Source organism: Trachemys scripta, chromosome 9 (genome assembly GCF_013100865.1).
Source record: "Trachemys scripta elegans isolate TJP31775 chromosome 9, CAS_Tse_1.0, whole genome shotgun sequence".
NCBI lineage: Eukaryota > Metazoa > Chordata > Testudines > Emydidae > Trachemys > Trachemys scripta.
The window spans coordinates 88,312,216-88,329,062 of NC_048306.1; the positions used below are offsets into that span (position 1 = coordinate 88,312,216).

A 16,847-nucleotide genomic window follows, 5' to 3' on the forward strand; every position below is an offset into this window, starting at 1 on the left:
TGCTCACCTGACCCTTACTCACCTTGACAAATGGGAATACCAGCCACAGACACTCATGGTTCAGTATGAATTTCTTACCAGCAGTGATGGAGGAAGCACTCAGGGCCGGCTCCAGGCACCAGCTAAAGAAGCAGGTGCTTGGGGCGGCCAATACCAAGGGGCAGCACTCTAGCCGCTATTGGGGCGGCACGTCCGGGTCTTCGCTGGCAATTCAGCGGTGGATCCCTCAGTCCCTCTCGGAGCGAAGGACTTGCCGCTGAAGAGTGGAGTGGTGCAATTGTGCTGCCGCGGCTTTCTTTTTTTTTTTTTTTTTTTTTTTGCTGCTTGGGGCAGCAGAAAACCTGGAACCGGCCCTGGAAGCACTAAATCATTTATGCTACAATATTTGTGGTGTAATTGGTATGTCTTTTCATCAAGCGAATGCAATCCTGGTACATATGGCTGGCTAGATATTTAATTCCTGCCGTAAGGATCCACTCGAGCGATTCCTAGCTTACTCCTATCCAAATGGTCACTGCACTCGGATTCCCAAGAGGGAACTCTATAAATAAGTACATGCATAGAAGAGAGGTCTCTGTCCTGCAAAGACAGGACAAGTGTTGCTAGGCATATTAACACCAATGCAGGTCAGTTGGATAACTGGCTCTAACAGGCTGGATCGTGCTTTACCTGCAGGTAAAGTGGCACTCGGGAAGTATGGAACTCTTCCTTACTTCTGAACACAGCAGAGTACCCAGCTGTGTGTTGAAGCAACACTGGCTGTTAGAAGTCTTTGCATTATGCAGCTTTATGATGGGTTTGCTTTTATGGGGATACAGGGTAGGAACCTGCATAGTGGGGGAGGACTTTAATATGACACAGCGACTGCAGCTGCAATAAAATAATCCCACTCAGCTTTTTAAAAACTAAGGCCTTGAAGAGAATAATTGATGCTATTTTTTTAAGTGCAATTGAACTTTGAGCTAAATTCTACTCTCCCTTATATTCTTGACTCAAGTCACACCGGCGTAACTCCTGTGAACAGAGAAGTTTCACCCTATATTGTAAGGTGTTCCTAGAACCACCAGAGAGGAATAGCAGACTTGGGTTCTGGCTTCTTAGCATCATTAGAACCAAATTCTGCTCTGTTCCCCTGGTTTAAATCCACAGTAACACAGGTGATGTTGATACATTTACTTCTAACGTACTTACCAGTCAGTGGTGGTGGGGGGATGTCTTCTTTTGTATAAGCAAAAGGCTGAACCAATTGCCATAGCAGGCTTTGCAAACTAAGGGCTAGTCTAAACTAGAGATTGTTGCACAAGTGCAGCCGCACTAATATAGACGCCTAGTGTAGGTGCACGGCATTGGTGAAAAATAGGCCTTGCATTGGTGTGACTTATTTTAGTGAGGGAGAACCTGCACCTGTTGTCACAGGACTGGGTTATAACTTGGGTTCCTGTTGGCTATAGGAAGCCATTTAGCATCTCTTGCAAACAAATACACTGAAAGCCCAGCAGGGAGCAGCCTGCTGACTAGAGGATGAAGTCCTGTTCATTGCTGAGCCAGCTGATCCACTTCACTAGCACACACCATGTTTGTGAAGTGCCTTAAGGTACCTGGATAATACTGCTACATAAGGGCAAAATACTACTCTAATTTATCTGTCACCCATGAACTTTAGGAGTTCTGCTAGATGGGACTGGGTTCAAACCAAATCCCCTCTTTATCTAGAGAGACCTCAACCAAATCCCTTGTATCTGAGGTGACCAGCGTCCGCCTCTGGAAAAGTTCAGATTCTACCATTGGCCCATTCTGAAGCTGAACCAATGATTTTGTAATAAGTGGAACTACACTGATTATGGAAGACTTCAAGGACTTTGGAAGGGAGCTGAAGAAGAAGAGCCCATGAGATATTTTCAGAGATCCTTCCAGTCCCATGAGCAAGAGAGAGGAAAGCAGAAAATACTGGCGATGAACCATTGGCTGTATGACTGGCGTAAGGCTGAAGGTTTTGGTTTTGTGGAGCATTAGGCCCCTTTCCAATGGGGGAGAAGGCTTTTTTTGGTCAGCCAGAAGGGTATTAAACTAACAATACAAGGGGAGGGTGCTAAGAAGACACCTGCAGTTCAAACTCGGCGTGTTACAGGCAAATTGAATCAATGTGACAGAGTGTGAAAAGAAGTTTGTTGCTTATTTACCACTACTAGGAGACAAGAAGAGTGGACAGTCTCATTGATGAGAAGAAATCTGAGATGATTGGCATTACTGAAACCTGATAGGACAATTTGCATGATTGAAATGTTAAAATCATTGATTATAACCAGGGCTGGGCTCCAGCTTTTTTGCTGCCCCAAGCGGCGGGGGGAAAAAAATGATAAAGCAGCGATTGGCAGCACTTTGGGGGCAGGATCCAAGAGGGACCCACCGCCCAAGACCTGGACGTGCCACCCCTTTGCATTGGCTGCCCCAAGCACTTGCTTCCTGCGCTGGTGCCTGGCACCGGCCCTGGTTATAACCAGTCCAGGAAGGATAGAGTGCATACTGTGTGTGTGTGTGTGTGTGTGTGTGTGTGTGCCACTCTGCATTAGAGTACCTCTTCTAGAGTTTCTGATAACTCAAAAGTGCAGGATCTTGAATGCATATGGATCAATGTACTGACTAACAAAGCCCAGGAGGAGTACTAATGGTGTTCTGCTACAGATCACCTAATCAAGGATGAGTTGTTACTTAGACATATGTCCGTAAGGGATGGAAAGAAAAACTGTTATGGGGGGCTTCCGTTTAGGAGACCTATGCTGGAGGCCTCATGCAGCCCCTACTAAAATATCCGAGTTTCTACAAAGTATAGATAATTTTCTAGCACAAAAGGTTGTACATCCAACATGAGGTAGCTATTTTAGACCTTATGATGGATAAAGATGAATTCATCACTGGACTGGAAGCTAGTGGCTGCTTAGGGACCAGTGATCAGGACCTCCTGACATTCAATAAGGGCAAAGAGGTCAGTTCCAACAGTAATATATTTGGTGCATCAAAAACGGCTAACTTCTCCAAGCAGAGGAAAAATTTCAACAGAAAACATGAACAAAAATTGGCAACTCTTTAAAAAGAGTTGTAGATAGTCAGTCAAAAAGCCACAATTCCAAAATCACACAGGACAACTTTGGCTTAAAGCCCATCTTGATTCAGTAGTGAAGTGAAGGCAGCAATTAGAAAAAAGTAATATATAACAAAGGGGGAAATAGATAGCCGTTTAACTTTCTGCGCTTAACTTGAAATTTACAAGGGAAGCTAAAGACATCAGGGGAGAAAAAATCTATAGCTAGCATGGCTAAGGACAAGAAGAAAGCTTAAGTATATTAGGATCAAAAGAAATCCTAGCAATGGTATAGGCCTTATTAGATTGAAATGACAAAATTGTTAATGATGCAGAAAAGGGAGCTGTATTAATGTTTCCGTTCTGCATTTGGAAAGAAGCAGGAAGGATGTATTTGTATCATATGAGGAAACGCTATTTCACTAGGAGGGTGGTGAAGCACTGGAATGGGTTACCTAGGGAGGTGGTGGAATCTCCATCCTTAGAGGTTTTTAAGGCCTGGCTTGACACAGCCCTAGCTGTGATGATTTAGTTGGTATTGGTCCTGTTTTCAGCAGGGGGTTCTAATTATCTAATTATGGAGATATACCTATCTCATAGAACTGGAAGGGACCTTGAAAGGTCATCAAGTCCAGCCCCCTGCCTTCACTAGCAGGACCAAGTACTGATTTTTGCCCCAGATCACCAAGTGGCCCCCTCAAGGACTGAGCTCACAGCCCTGGGTTTAGCAGGCCAATGCTCAAACCACTGAGCTATCCCTCCCCCTAATATTAAGGGTTGGACTAGATGACCTCCTGAGGTCTCTTCCAACCCTAATATTCTATGATGAAGTGCATGCGGGTCAACTGGTAACTGAGGCAGATCTACATTAAACCTTTTAAAATCAACATGTCCAGATAACTTGTGCCAAAGAGTCCTAAGAGTTAGCTGAGAGAGTTCTGACCTACTGATACTTTTGAATAAATCTTGGAATATTGGGAAAGTTCCAGAAGACTGGAGGAGTGGTAATATTCAAAAAGGGCAAGCAAGATCACCCAGGTAACTATAGCCCATTTAACCTGACATCAATTCTGGATAAAATAATGAAAAAACTGATATGGGAGTCTGTTAATAAAGAATTAAAGGATAGGAATATAAATAGTTAACTGAAAACTAAACACCAATGTCTGAAGTACCGTATATGTTTAGAGCACTGCTAAATGTTAAGTGAAAAATCAACCAAGATAACCAGCTACATGTACAGCCCTTTCTGGCTCCTTCGCCCTGATGCAGTTTGACTTTCCAAGATTGTGTTTGTTATAAATAACAGAACTGTCAACAATCAAACAAGGAAATGGCTAAAGAGTCTATCAAAACATATTCATATTCTTAGGAAAATGTTTTCCCAGGGCTACAAAAGCAAGAAGAACAGTAAATATGTCAGACTACATGTAAATAATATTAAGGTTAAGACATAATCACACAGAAAGTTGCAAGACACAGCACTCTTGTACCTACGGGAGAAAACCCACTTTGAAGCAAGCATGCTTTCACTCTCCAAACAAAATTATTTCAAGCTCTCCAGGCTTTTAAGTTTACTGTGGCTGAGGCTGCATGATTGGAAAAAGTCTGAAGAAGAAAATATGGACATCAGGAAATAATAAAAATACCAAATGCTAGCTGCTATCTCTGAGAAAAATAGGCAGTTAAGCTTGTTGTTTCATTGTGGTGGTGGGGAATCTGAGTCTTTTTTTGGTCTCAGATAAACATTCAAATCTGCCAAGCAAAAAGCCTGCATTTAATCATGTCTAGTTTATTTGTTCTAGGATCCCACTTTTTTTTTTTTTTTTGGTCCCAGCTTTGTTTGTAAGGGAAGAGGGAATGGTAACTTCCAGAAAATACTGCACTTGAATGGAAAGTTTTTATTCACGTTAGTATCTTGTAACTTTCTATCATCTCCTTGTCTGTCAACAGAAACAAAATCTGCATTGATGCTATGAGATGGCTGACTTCAGTGCAGTTCCTAGTGGGACAGAGTCTCCCACATTAAATATCTCCACTGCAAATGGCCTTAAGGCTAGACTTTCAAAAGAGCTCAGCCTGGTGGTGCTGAGCTCTTGAAAATCTAGCTTCAACTATGGATATAAGGCATTTGAAAATCTGTTCCCTACAGGGCATGCTTGTTAGCAGTCTCAGTATTGAGGCCAAGAAATGGAGGAAGTATGAAAACTGAAGAAAGGGGGCACTTACAGTGGTAGTGCTGATTAGGACTGATGGGGGAGATATTGCAGGAAGTTCCCATGTGGCTGTCCTTCAGTTCAGGACTGCCAAGCCAACACTCTTCACGAGCACTAAATCCACACACAATTTAATACTGAAAAATATTTGTTACATTTCCATGACTGGTAAGAGTTCAATTTTATGGTTCTTATTTTAGAGTGTGTGTGTGTGTGTGTGTGTACACACGCGCATCCACACCACTCCCCCCTGCAAGATGGAATTGCATCTGTTAAGTGTGCATGATTGTTGCCTGCTTAGATTCACAAGGGGGACTTAGGTGTTGCAATGCCTAGCTTTTAGGCTCCCAACACTTGGTGGCATTCATAACCCCAAGTTAGGCACCCAGGTTCTCCACATGCTGTGTGTGCCTAACAAAGAGACTCTCAGAAGCCAGCGTGCTGAGTATGGTTAGCTTAGGCAGCTCCCCAAAGAAATACTGAAGAGAGCTGCAGCCAAAGCCCCACTCCTGAGAAGGACTTAACATCTAAATTAAATAGAGGCGACTCTCTCTAGTCAGGGTTCACAGCCGTGAGTCCTCTTCTAGAGATAGACATGGAGGTATATCCTGCAGAAGCCTGCAAGTTCCGGTGTAATTTACATTTACTGCTGATTCACACCAGTGTCTCTGTTACTGTGGATTTTAACCAGGGTGACAGAGAGCAGAACTTGGCTGTAATGTTAAGAAGCCAGAACTCTCATCTGCTATTCCTCTATAATGGTTCCAGGAATGCCTGACAATCTAGGGTGACATTCTCTCCAACACTGGTGTAACACCTGTGGCCTTCAGTGGGAGCTGAAGTCTTATAAGGAAGAGGAAAATTTAGCTCAATGTGTGGTTGCAATGGAAGAGAATAAAGCTACTATTATATTTTCTAAGGCTTTAGTTTTAGAAGCTGAGTGAGACACTTGACAGTAACTGTGTAAGTACAAGAAGCCTTTGCCACTTCTCACCATTTTTTACCCAACACCCATATTAAAAACAAGCCCATCAATATCCGAATCTGCTATAGCAGGGGTCTCAAACTCAAATGGCCACGAGGGCCACATGAGGACTAGTTCATTGGCCCAAGGGCCACATTACTGACACCTCCCCCCTGCTGCCCTCGGCCCTGCCCCCACTCCACCCTTTCCATGAAGCCCTGCCTCTTCCCACCCCTTCCCTGCCCCCATTCCAACCCCTTCCCCGAAATCCCCACCCCAACTCTGCCCCCTCCGTGCCCCCAGGGGGTGCCGGAGGGTGTGGGGTTTGGTGGGGGCTCAGGGCAGGGACTTGGGGTGTGGGGTACAGGAGGGGTGAGGGGTACAGGAGGGGGTCAGGGTGCGGCAGGGCTTGGGATGCAGGAGGGGTGCAGGGTGAGGCAGGGGGTCAGGATGTAGCATGCAGCAGGGGGCTTGGTGCAGGAGGGGTGCAGGGTATGGCAGGGGGTTGGGGTGCAGGAGGGGTGCAGCATGGGGCTCAGGGCAGTGGGTTGGGATGCAGGAGGGATGTGGGGTGAGGCAGGGGGCTCAGGGCAGGGGGTCGGGGTGCAGGGTTCAGCAGGGGGCTCAGGGCAGGGGGTTTGGCTGTAGGAGAGGTTCGGGGGGAAGGATCTGGCCTGGCGCGTACCGGGAGCAGGGCAGGCTGCCTGTCTGTCTGTCCTGCACCGCTCTGGGAAGTGGCTGGAACGTGGGGAAGGGGGGGGTGGAGGGGCGCAGGCATGTGTGTTGCTGTTGCTTCAGGCAGCACCCCCAGCAGCTCCCTTTGGTCGGGAATGGGGAACCGCGGCCAATGGGAGCTGCTGGGGGCACTGCCTGAAGCAACAGCAACACATACCCCTCCGCCCCACATTCCAGTCTCTTCCCGGAGTGGCGCAAGACAGGGCAGGCAGGGAGCCTGCCCTGTCCCCGGTGTACGTCCGGCTGGAGCCGCTCTAGGTAAACACTGGGGGAGGGTGGGGGGGGGCTGCGAGGGGCTTGCGGGCCGCAGAAAATAACCCCGCGGGCCGCGTGTTTGAGACCCCTGTGCTATATAATGCAGAGACTTCTCTTAACAGCTAGTGTTAGAGTATCTTTACAGTTCAGTGGTAGTGAACAGACAAGGACAAATACCAAAAAATAATGAGATAATGTGGAAAGCACATATCAATCCATATACTTGGCTGTATTCATTCACTTCTCTTCCTCCTTGAAAGTATCCAGCCTTCTTTAGAAGTGTTTAAATGACTTGTGACAGGTTTATGGTGCTGCTTCGTCATTAGTCTGTGCCTGGTTTATGAATTATGACATGTAAAATTCCAGCTGGTCTTTTAAGTGTAATGGCTGAGGACTTCAAGTCTACCGTATACAGGCCACCAGGCACGTATCAAAAGGAAACTAAGTTTGGTCGCTACCATCTTATTCAGGATACACCCCAGCAACCTAGAGATTAGATGAGAGGCTTTATCTCCTCCTTGCAATTCCCCTAGCTCTTCAGCCACTCAAATACTTTCAGCTCAAAAGTCTGTCTTATTACTGAAAAAGTCTAAACACAATGGCTAGTATTTGTTGTTTTCATGTGGTTCTTGTCACACACATGGTGAGACAATGGACGTTTTCTGCATGCCTAATTTGCATGCACACCTGAGGTAAATGGGCATGCAGGTACACCCCCAAACAACCCAGAGGTTTGTGCAGTTGCCAAGATGGGCCCCCACTCATAGCAGCTGCACAGACAAATGCATGGAAATGGTTTCCCCTCCCCCCTGTATGAATTCTGACAATTGGGGTCTTTGTCTGTTGGTGACCTGATCCTACAAGGTGAGATGGATGCCCTCATTTGCCAGTGGCTTCAGTGAGAGTTGCCTATGCTCAGCACCTTGCAAGCTTAGACCCTTGGTTATTAAAAATAATTGCATCTTTAATGCAGAAGGCAAAACATGCACCATTGAATTAGGGGCTCAGCTCTCCCTGACTGACTTCAGTGGGCCATACACAAGAGTAAGGGCTGCAGGATAAAGTCCTAAGTAGAAGCTACCATTTATTTTTATCTCTTACAACTGATCTGAATGACTCACCTGACAAAATGGAGGCAACTGCTGCAATGATGAAGGAAACAATAACCCCAGGCCCAGCCATCTCCTTAGCAACCAGCCCAGATACTACATACATTCCAGTGCCAACACAGCTTCCAACTCCAAGGGAAACCAGGTCCATTGTAGTGAGCACCTGGGCTAGCTTGGTCCCATGAGAGGTGGTGGTGCCCGTCCCTTCCAGCATTGACTCCACAGGTTTGGTGCGTAGGATTCTGGAGTGCATGGCGTACCATGTGGCACCCCACTGGATCCTCCTGGGGTCCAAATAGGAGAAGAAGCTCATTGTAATGATGGGGTATTGAGACAAGACAGGAGACTTCAGCAGAGTTCAACAACAAACTTCAACAGCATCAACTTCGGCTAACAGCCCTTTTCAGAGAAGGTGTAGCACAACTTGAAGCCACATTCTTGCATACAAAACTTTTAGTTCGCTTTTTGGGTCTGTAAAAGAGAAGAAACATGTACTCACAAAGTTTAGGGGCGCTTATAGGAAAAACAATAGGATCAGCCTTCTCTAGGAGTCAGATTGGGACTCGAAGTCATGGTTCAACTGGAAGCTGTGCTATAGATTTCCTCTGTGACCTGAGGAAAGTCATTTAGAGGGGGATTTCAGATGTGCTCAGTGTTAGCCTAACTATGCTCCCATGGAACTCAATGGGAGTTTTACAATTGACTTTCATAGGAGCAGAGTTAAATCGACACTGAGCATTTCTACAAATTCCACCCTTAATGTCTTTGTCTTGGTTTCCCTAATTGTAAATGCTACCCCCTTTATCTGCCCTGTCTATTTAGATTGTACGCTCTTACTGTGTGTTTGCAAAGCACCTAATGCAATGGGGCATTGATCTCATTTGGGACCTCTAACTGCAACTGTAATACACACTAGTCAGTGCCTGAGAATATATTTGTGTACCTCTGCCTTCCAGTGGATGGAAAAAGAACGGCTCAGTTGTGTTTCCTAGATCCAGTTCTGCTAATAGCTAATGGAGAGTCTCTTTTAGCTAAAGAGGTAGAGGCCTGTGCTTTTGCAGCAGGTGTTTTCATCCGTGTAGTCACTGTGGAAATTCCCAGCAGCCACAGAATGGAGCAAAGTGATAACTGAGACTGTGTAGCTGGGCATGGATTTGGTACACCATTCACCAGGTGGTGAAGAGGATTAATAAATGCTGAATCTGAACATTATGCTGTTGTCTTTGGCCATCTTATGGGGTGTGATTCAATATCATGTGCTCATGACCCTGTAAGACTGGAGATGGGCAGGGGGTATCTTTGTTCCATGTATGCCATATTTTATACTGATATGTGACTGGCTGAAGCTTAGTAATATGTGTCTGAGCCTTAAATGGACAGAACATGATTTTGTTTCCCTTTAAAATAAGGAACTGGACCTCTACCCAGGCATGAGAATTCTTGTATGGTCAGCTTCACTCAGATTTGCCTGCTGCAGCATCCTTACTGAGCCTAAGAAGAAAATATTTTAAGTGGACACTGCTGGATCAGTTTGGGCCCAAAATTTAGGTTTTGTAAAACAAGTTTTTACAAAATCTGTCACTTGTTTCCATGTCTTTTAAAAACCTCTTACTAGAAACAGTTTATTTTTTAAAAAGGGATAGTGTTCCCTTGCCAACACAAAGATTGCAACATACTGTATATGAGAATCTGAAAATGAAACTGAATCTAAACAAAAGTGAAATTAACTAGACTAGTTCTGATGTCCAATCTGAGAGTAAGCAAAGAGCACCAATGATGAATGATGGCTAATTACATTTTTAAAACTGCGCTGTGTTGCCAACCCTAGGTGCTCAAAACTCATGAGTCAGGCTTCTAGTTTCTGAGCCTCGGGTTGCAATTTAAAGCTCTTTTCCGTGGTGTGTGTATATGTATATATGTATACATATATATGTATAATATATATATATATATAATTATAAATTTTTTTTTGAAAGCTGAGATTCGCATGCAATCTCAATTCTAAAAGCTTGGACTTTCAAAAAACACAAGTCATGAGGCTCATGATAAATTTGTGAGTGTTGGCAACTAGGTTTAGTAATCTAAAGTGTGGTAGGAAATCCTTTTTATAAATTTGAATTTGATAGTGTCCTTAAATGTGCTTGGCAGACAAAGCAATTGTGTTTTCATCTACATATCCAAAATAAACTTTTTCTTTAGACAGCCTTCTTAATAACACCACATGGCTTATTTAATAAACTTAACCCAGCATTCATTTTAGTTTTTGGTTGATCAAAATTCTGAATTTCCTCAAATTTTCCCTCGAAGCAATAGTGACCTGAAAAGAACTCTGCACAATCTAAATAAAAAATATTTTAAAAAGCACCCCTCCCCCCACTTGAGGAAATTTGTGTTTTTGGGATGGGAGTTAAAATAGAGTTTCTGGCCCTGGTCATTAAAGAAGTTGTCCACTACTCTGTGTGGGCCAGATTCCAGGCTAGCTAATTACATTCTATCTGAATTCCCCCTTCAGTTTCAGTTGGAAATGATGGGACAGATCCTCAGCTGGTGTAAGTCAGCATAGCTCCATTGACTTCACTGAAGCTAGATGGATTCAACCAGCTGAGGATCAGGAATAGTTTTCTTCTTTCCTTGTTGTCCCATGGTTTGATCCTGAAACTGCTGAGAACCTTCAGGTCTTCTCTCAGGACTGAGCTCCTGAACTAAAATGTTGCTGTGTGCCATGGAACAGCTGCTGTGTTCCACCAGGCCTGCATTTCAGTGATGGGTGAAATTATTCCTGTTAATATAGTAATCGCTGTTAAATGATTTTTTAATCAAAAATCACCACTCAGCTTTCTCAGACACAGCAGTAATAGCCTATAAGTACAGCAATATATAGCACCATCTCGGATACTGGCATGGTAGGAAACACCCTGACTTGTTAATTACAACTACAGTCTGTAGCTTGTACAGTGCTTCTCCCAGGATTTACCATGTCTGCGCACAAGCAAGTCCTGTAGCCCTGTCTTGTCTCCACCCAGAGCCAATTTTTCTCATGCTCCTTCTTCGCATGGTTCTTTGTTTCACACTGCCTCCCTATGCCCTGATTTTGCTGTCTCCTTCCCATTTTTGTTAGACAACAGTGGACCCACCATTTTTGCTGCCCTCCGTTCACTTTGTCCCATATTCTGCTTTCTTCTCCACTCTGCCCCCTTACCATGTCATTGTTTCTCAGGAGCATGGAGACTGCTCAGGGGTCCTTGCCCTGCCTTACATAACACTTCCACTCACTAGTTTCACTCTGAGATGCTAGCTGGACCTGCTGCTGAAGTTGGTACACAGTGATTGTTGCTTCTGCACATAGGCAAACACAGCCCAGGCATGCTGCAACTCAGACCCACTATAGAGGCCTTTGCCTCCAAGTTTTCCCATCAGGCTCAGGAACAATGTCCTGTAATGTCCCACCCTGTTAGCCCTCTCTTTAGAGCCATCTGGGCTCCTTTGGGCTTATAGACTCATTGGTTTTAAGGCCAGAAGAGACCATTAGATCATTTAGTTCAGGGGTCTCAAACACACGGCCCGCGGGGTTATTTTCTGCAGCCCATGATCTCCTCACGGCCCCCCGCCCTTCCCACTTCCAGCCAATGGGAGTTGCTGGGGGCAGTTCCTGAAGAGACAGCCACACACTCCCCTTTGCCCCTCCTCCCGGGTTTCGGCCACTTCCTGGTGCGGCGCGGCGGCAGGGTAGGCTGGCAGGGAGCCTGCCCTGCCCCCGGTGCGGGTTGGGCTGGAGCCCACCCCTTGAATGCCTCCTGCAGCCGAACCCCCTGCCCTGAGCCCCCACCACACCCCGACCCCCTGCCATGAAACCCCTGCTACACTCCGCACCCCTCCTGCACCCCAAACCCCTGCCCAGAGTCCCCTGCTGCACCCCAACCTTGCCCTGAACCCATGCTGCACCCTGCACCCCACACCCCAACTCCCTGCACCCCGAGCGGGCGGAGTTGGGGTGGGGATTTCGGGGAAGGGGCTGGAATGGGGGCAGGGAAGAGGCGGGGCCTCATGGAAGGGGTGGAGTGGGGGCAGGGCCGAGGGTGGCGGGGGGGAGGTGTCAGTAAATGCAGCCCTCGGGCCAATGTACTAGTCCTCATGTGGCCCTCGTGGTCATTTGAGTTTGAGGACCCTCATTTAGTCTGACTTCCTGTATAATGCAGGCCATACAATTTCACCCAGTTACCCTTGTACTGAGCCCAGTAACTTGTGTAAGAACACTGCATACATCTAAGTTATGATGTTTATGTAATTTTTCCTGGCCACAGACATTTGAACGCTGTTCTTGGCTCAGAATAAATGTCATATGCCACCCCAGAAACTGCTGCACTTGTATGGTGTGAGGGAAGTGACATCTAGTTGGTGAAGTGCTTTGGGATCCCCATGGTGGAAAAGTGTTGTTATAAATGTATACACAGATGGATCTTAAATCCAGTTATACCATCAGGTATTATTTTCTGCACTTCTCTTCCCACATTGTCGCTGTTTATCAAGCTATTTTTGTATAAATAGAGGCTTTGTTTTATATACCCAGCCGCTGCCACCTCACGCCTGACTTGAGGCCCAGCCATGCAGAGTGCGGAGCACTCTTGGTATCTATTGAAGCAAGAGGGGTTGAGGTCACTCAGCACCTCACAGGAGCTCATCACTCCACTGGATGAGGCCCCATGTTGTAATCTGCGATGCCAGGGTTGACTGTGTTGCAGTTGGGAGAATCCGTGTCCTCTGCACTGTGAAGCATCCCCATATTTTAGAAAGAGAACCTGGGGAACTACAGACTGGTCAGCCTCACTTCAGTCCCCAGCAAAATCATGAAGCAGGTCCTCAAAGAATCTATTTTGATGGGATGGATTGTACCTTCAGCAAGTTCGCAGATGACACTAAGCTGCAGGGAGAGGTAGATATGCTGGAGGGTAGGGATAGGGTCCAGAGTGACCTAGACAAATTGGAGAACTGGGCCAAAAGAAATCTGAGGTTCAACAAGGACAAGTGCAGCGTCCTGCACTTAGGAAGGAAGAATCCCATGCACTGCTACAGGCTGGGGACCGACTGGCTAAGCAGCAGTTCTGCAGAAAAGGACCTGAGGATTACAGTGGACAAGAAGTTGGATATGAGTCAGTAGTGTGCCCTTGTTGCCAAGAAGGCCAATGGCATATTGGGCTGTATTAGTAGAAGCACTGCCAGCAGATCGAGGGAAGTGATTATTCCCCTCTATTTGGCACTGGTGAGGCCACACCTGGAGTATTATGTCTAGTTTTGGTTCCCCCACTACAGAAGGGATGTGGACAAATTGGAGAGAGTCCAGCAGAGGGCAACGAAAATGACTAGGGAGCTGGGACACATGACTTATGAGGAGAGGCTGAGGGAACTGGGCTTGTTTACTCTGCAGAAGAGAAGAATGAGGGGGGATCTGATAGCAACCTTCACTACCTGAAGGGGAGTTCCAAAGAGGATAGGGCTCGGCTGTTCTCAGTGGTGGCAGATGACAGAACAAGGAGCAATGGTCTCAAGTTGCAGTGGGGGAGGTCTAGGTTGGATATTAGGAAACACTATTTCAGTAGGAGGGTGGTGAAGCACTGGAATGGGTTACCTAGGGAGGTGGTGGAATCTCCATCCTTAGAGGTTTTTAAGGCCTGTCTTGACAAAGCCCTGGCTGGGATGGTTTAGTTGGGGCTGGTCCTACTTTGAGCAGGGGATTGGACAAGATGACCTCCTGAGGTCTCTTCCAACCCAAATATTCTATGTCTCTTCGTTTATTTGCACTGCTGTGAGTGCTAAAGTGGGCTCCTAGTCTTCAGGTAGCTTTTAAAATCTGAACTGGGTATTTGTCTCTCTCTCCAAATGAATCTTCTGGTGGTTTTCATACAGCTCATTCAGTCGACTGCTCTCCAAGCCTTTTATTCAAATTCAAATAGTTCTAACTGAATCGGTTTTCAAACTGGTGCAAACCCTCCTGTGGACAACTGTATTTTAGCTTAAGAGTGGCTTATTTTGGTTTAGTTTATGCCTGTTCCTAATTAGCTTAAGCTATACTGAAAAAGAGCCACTCTTAAACTGAAATAAGGGTTTTAGATTGGTTTAAATCTGTCCTTTAGGTTAAACTGATGCAATTTTCTCAGGTAGACAAGCCCTCAGCCTCAAAAAATCCCCTCTGGGTAGGTAAATACTGCTGTGCCCATTTTACAGAGAGGCAGAATGAAACACAGAATGGTTATATTTTCAAAAGTGATCACTCATTCTGTGTCACTCTGTTTTGGGCATCAAATTAGAAGTTTCCCAAGTTGGGTACTCAGAAATGAAGCCATTTAAAATCAAAGGCCACTTTTGAACTGCTTGGCCAAAGTGACTTGGCTCAAGGTTGTACTTCAAATCAGTGGCAGAGGAGGGAGTAGAACCCAGGAGGTAGGCTTCTATATCCCCCGCCTTAATAATCAAAAGCACGGTTAACAATAGAAAAACAATGAATTGCTCAAAATACATAGATTCTGCATGTGAATTGTTTGAAGAATATCTTTCAAAGGGTTGGGTTGTTTTTCGGGCTTTTTTTTGGAAACACAAAGGTTTAGTAAGAAAATCAGTGAAAAGGAGAATCAATAGTAATTGATTTGTTTCCTTTTTATAACAATATAATTGGGTTTAGTTGCCGAAGTGGCTGTTTTTAATATTTCTGCAAAAGTCTTCCTTCTCAATGGTTTATAAATCTTCACGTAGACCTTAATTTTGACTTCCTTTTGCCCATGAGAGATTAGTTCCTTTACAGGACACAAATTTGGTTCTCCATGAAGGAGCAACTGTCTCTGTGCCCTGATTATTTAATTTTCTGCTGGATAAATATTTTTTTCCCCCTTAATGCACAGTTTGGATTTCCAATCCATATGCTTTAGCAGCCTTCTAGAGGGGGGAAAAATGAGGAATAATTAGCTCATTAATTTTTAAAGTCAACAAGCACTGCCTCCAGCTCTAGTTAAATTTAGTTTTCTCTTTCCCTAATGCCTTGCTGCTTTCATGCTATAGCTTACGTTGAAGCCAAAGAGACTATAGGGATATTCAATTATAGACTGGGAAAGTACAGTTGGGTCTGAACTAAAGTTTTGGATCTGAGCCCCATCCTGTAAAACTCTGAGGAAGTTTGGATCCAACCTGAGAGTCAGACGGTGCAGCTCTTATTCATGTTGAGTGGCACCTTGCTCCATGAGGAGTCCCATTGACTTCAGAAGAAGGTGCTATCCAGCATGAGTAAGGATGGCAGAATCTTGCCCTTAGTGGCTGACCTTCTCTTTCTCTCGCGGGCTGAATGAAACCCCTGAGACAATATCTTCAATTTGTAGGAAAGTTTGGATCTTGATCCCAACTTGCAGACAGGCCAATCATTACCTGAAGGTAAAATACAGGCGAGACTGATTCAAGGTCACAGAACTTACTGGGATACACTGAGAAGGGATTGCACAATGACTTGGACAAAAATTGGAGAGGGTGAAGAGAAGAGCCAAAAAAAAAATCTGAGGGCTGGAAAAAATGCCGCACTGTGAGAGTTCAATCTGGGGAGGTAATCAAAAAGAGGATGGAGGTGTGACTTGACCACAGTATAAAGTACCTTCACCAGGAGAAGATATCAGCAGAGAAAGGCATAAACAAGAACTAGTAACTGGAAGTTAAAGCCAGTCAAATTCAAACAGGAAACAAGGTGCACATTTTTAACAGTGAGGGTATTAACCATTGGAATGAAGTACCAAGCGAAGTGGTGGTTTCTTCATCCCTTGATGTTTTCAGATCAAGACTGGAGGCCTTTCTGGAAGAAATACTTTAGTCAAACACAAGTTATAGGGCTCAATACAGAGATAACTGGGTGAAGTTGGGTGGCCTGTCTTGTACAGGAGGTCAGATGATTTAATGTTCCCTTCTGGCCTTAACATTTCTGAATGTTAGAGAGTATCTGTTTGGGCTGCCCAAAGCCCCTAAGCTGCATAGACTGCTCTTCATTCCAAGGTGCAAGTACCCCCTTTCTAACAGACACAAAATGCCAGTTTTGGTATCTCCTGGCTGCCTGAATCTACCTCCTTGTTTGGCCGGGACAGAATCACAGACCTCATCCCAGACACCGTATATTGCAAATGGGTTCTTGGGAATGTCCATGGGGACATAGTGAGCATGCTCCTAATGTTAGGGGCAGGTCCTTCCGTGGCTGAGATTTTTAAGAGGGCTGTGATTGAATAAGGCTGTAGGTAGTCCCTTTCATACTCAAGGTATGTCAAAGAGAATTACAAAGAAATTTGTTACATAGTAATGTTGCAATGATCTCCTAGGTGGAGACAGTGGCCTTGTCCAGTAAGTGTTTTATGTTACTATAATGAAAGTCCTGATAAAATTATATTCAAGTGATATAATATACAGACACTGTAATTAACTCTCTAGTGTATCTATGTTGTGTTTGAATGTCTACCCCTGGTTTTTCCTGG

The 16,847-nt window shown here is 45.1% G+C and overlaps 1 protein-coding gene across 1 annotated transcript in view; it reads right to left on the reverse strand.

Moving 5' to 3' along the window:
* SLC7A14 (solute carrier family 7 member 14) overlaps positions 1-16,847 on the reverse strand; it is a 72,264-nt gene that overhangs the window by 34,022 nt on the left and 21,395 nt on the right. Inside the window, exon 2 of the mRNA XM_034782189.1 lies at positions 8,371-8,829. Within this exon, the coding sequence (XP_034638080.1) occupies positions 8,371-8,671 (301 nt within the window). The 5' untranslated portion in view covers positions 8,672-8,829. The remainder of the gene's footprint in view (positions 1-8,370; positions 8,830-16,847) is intronic.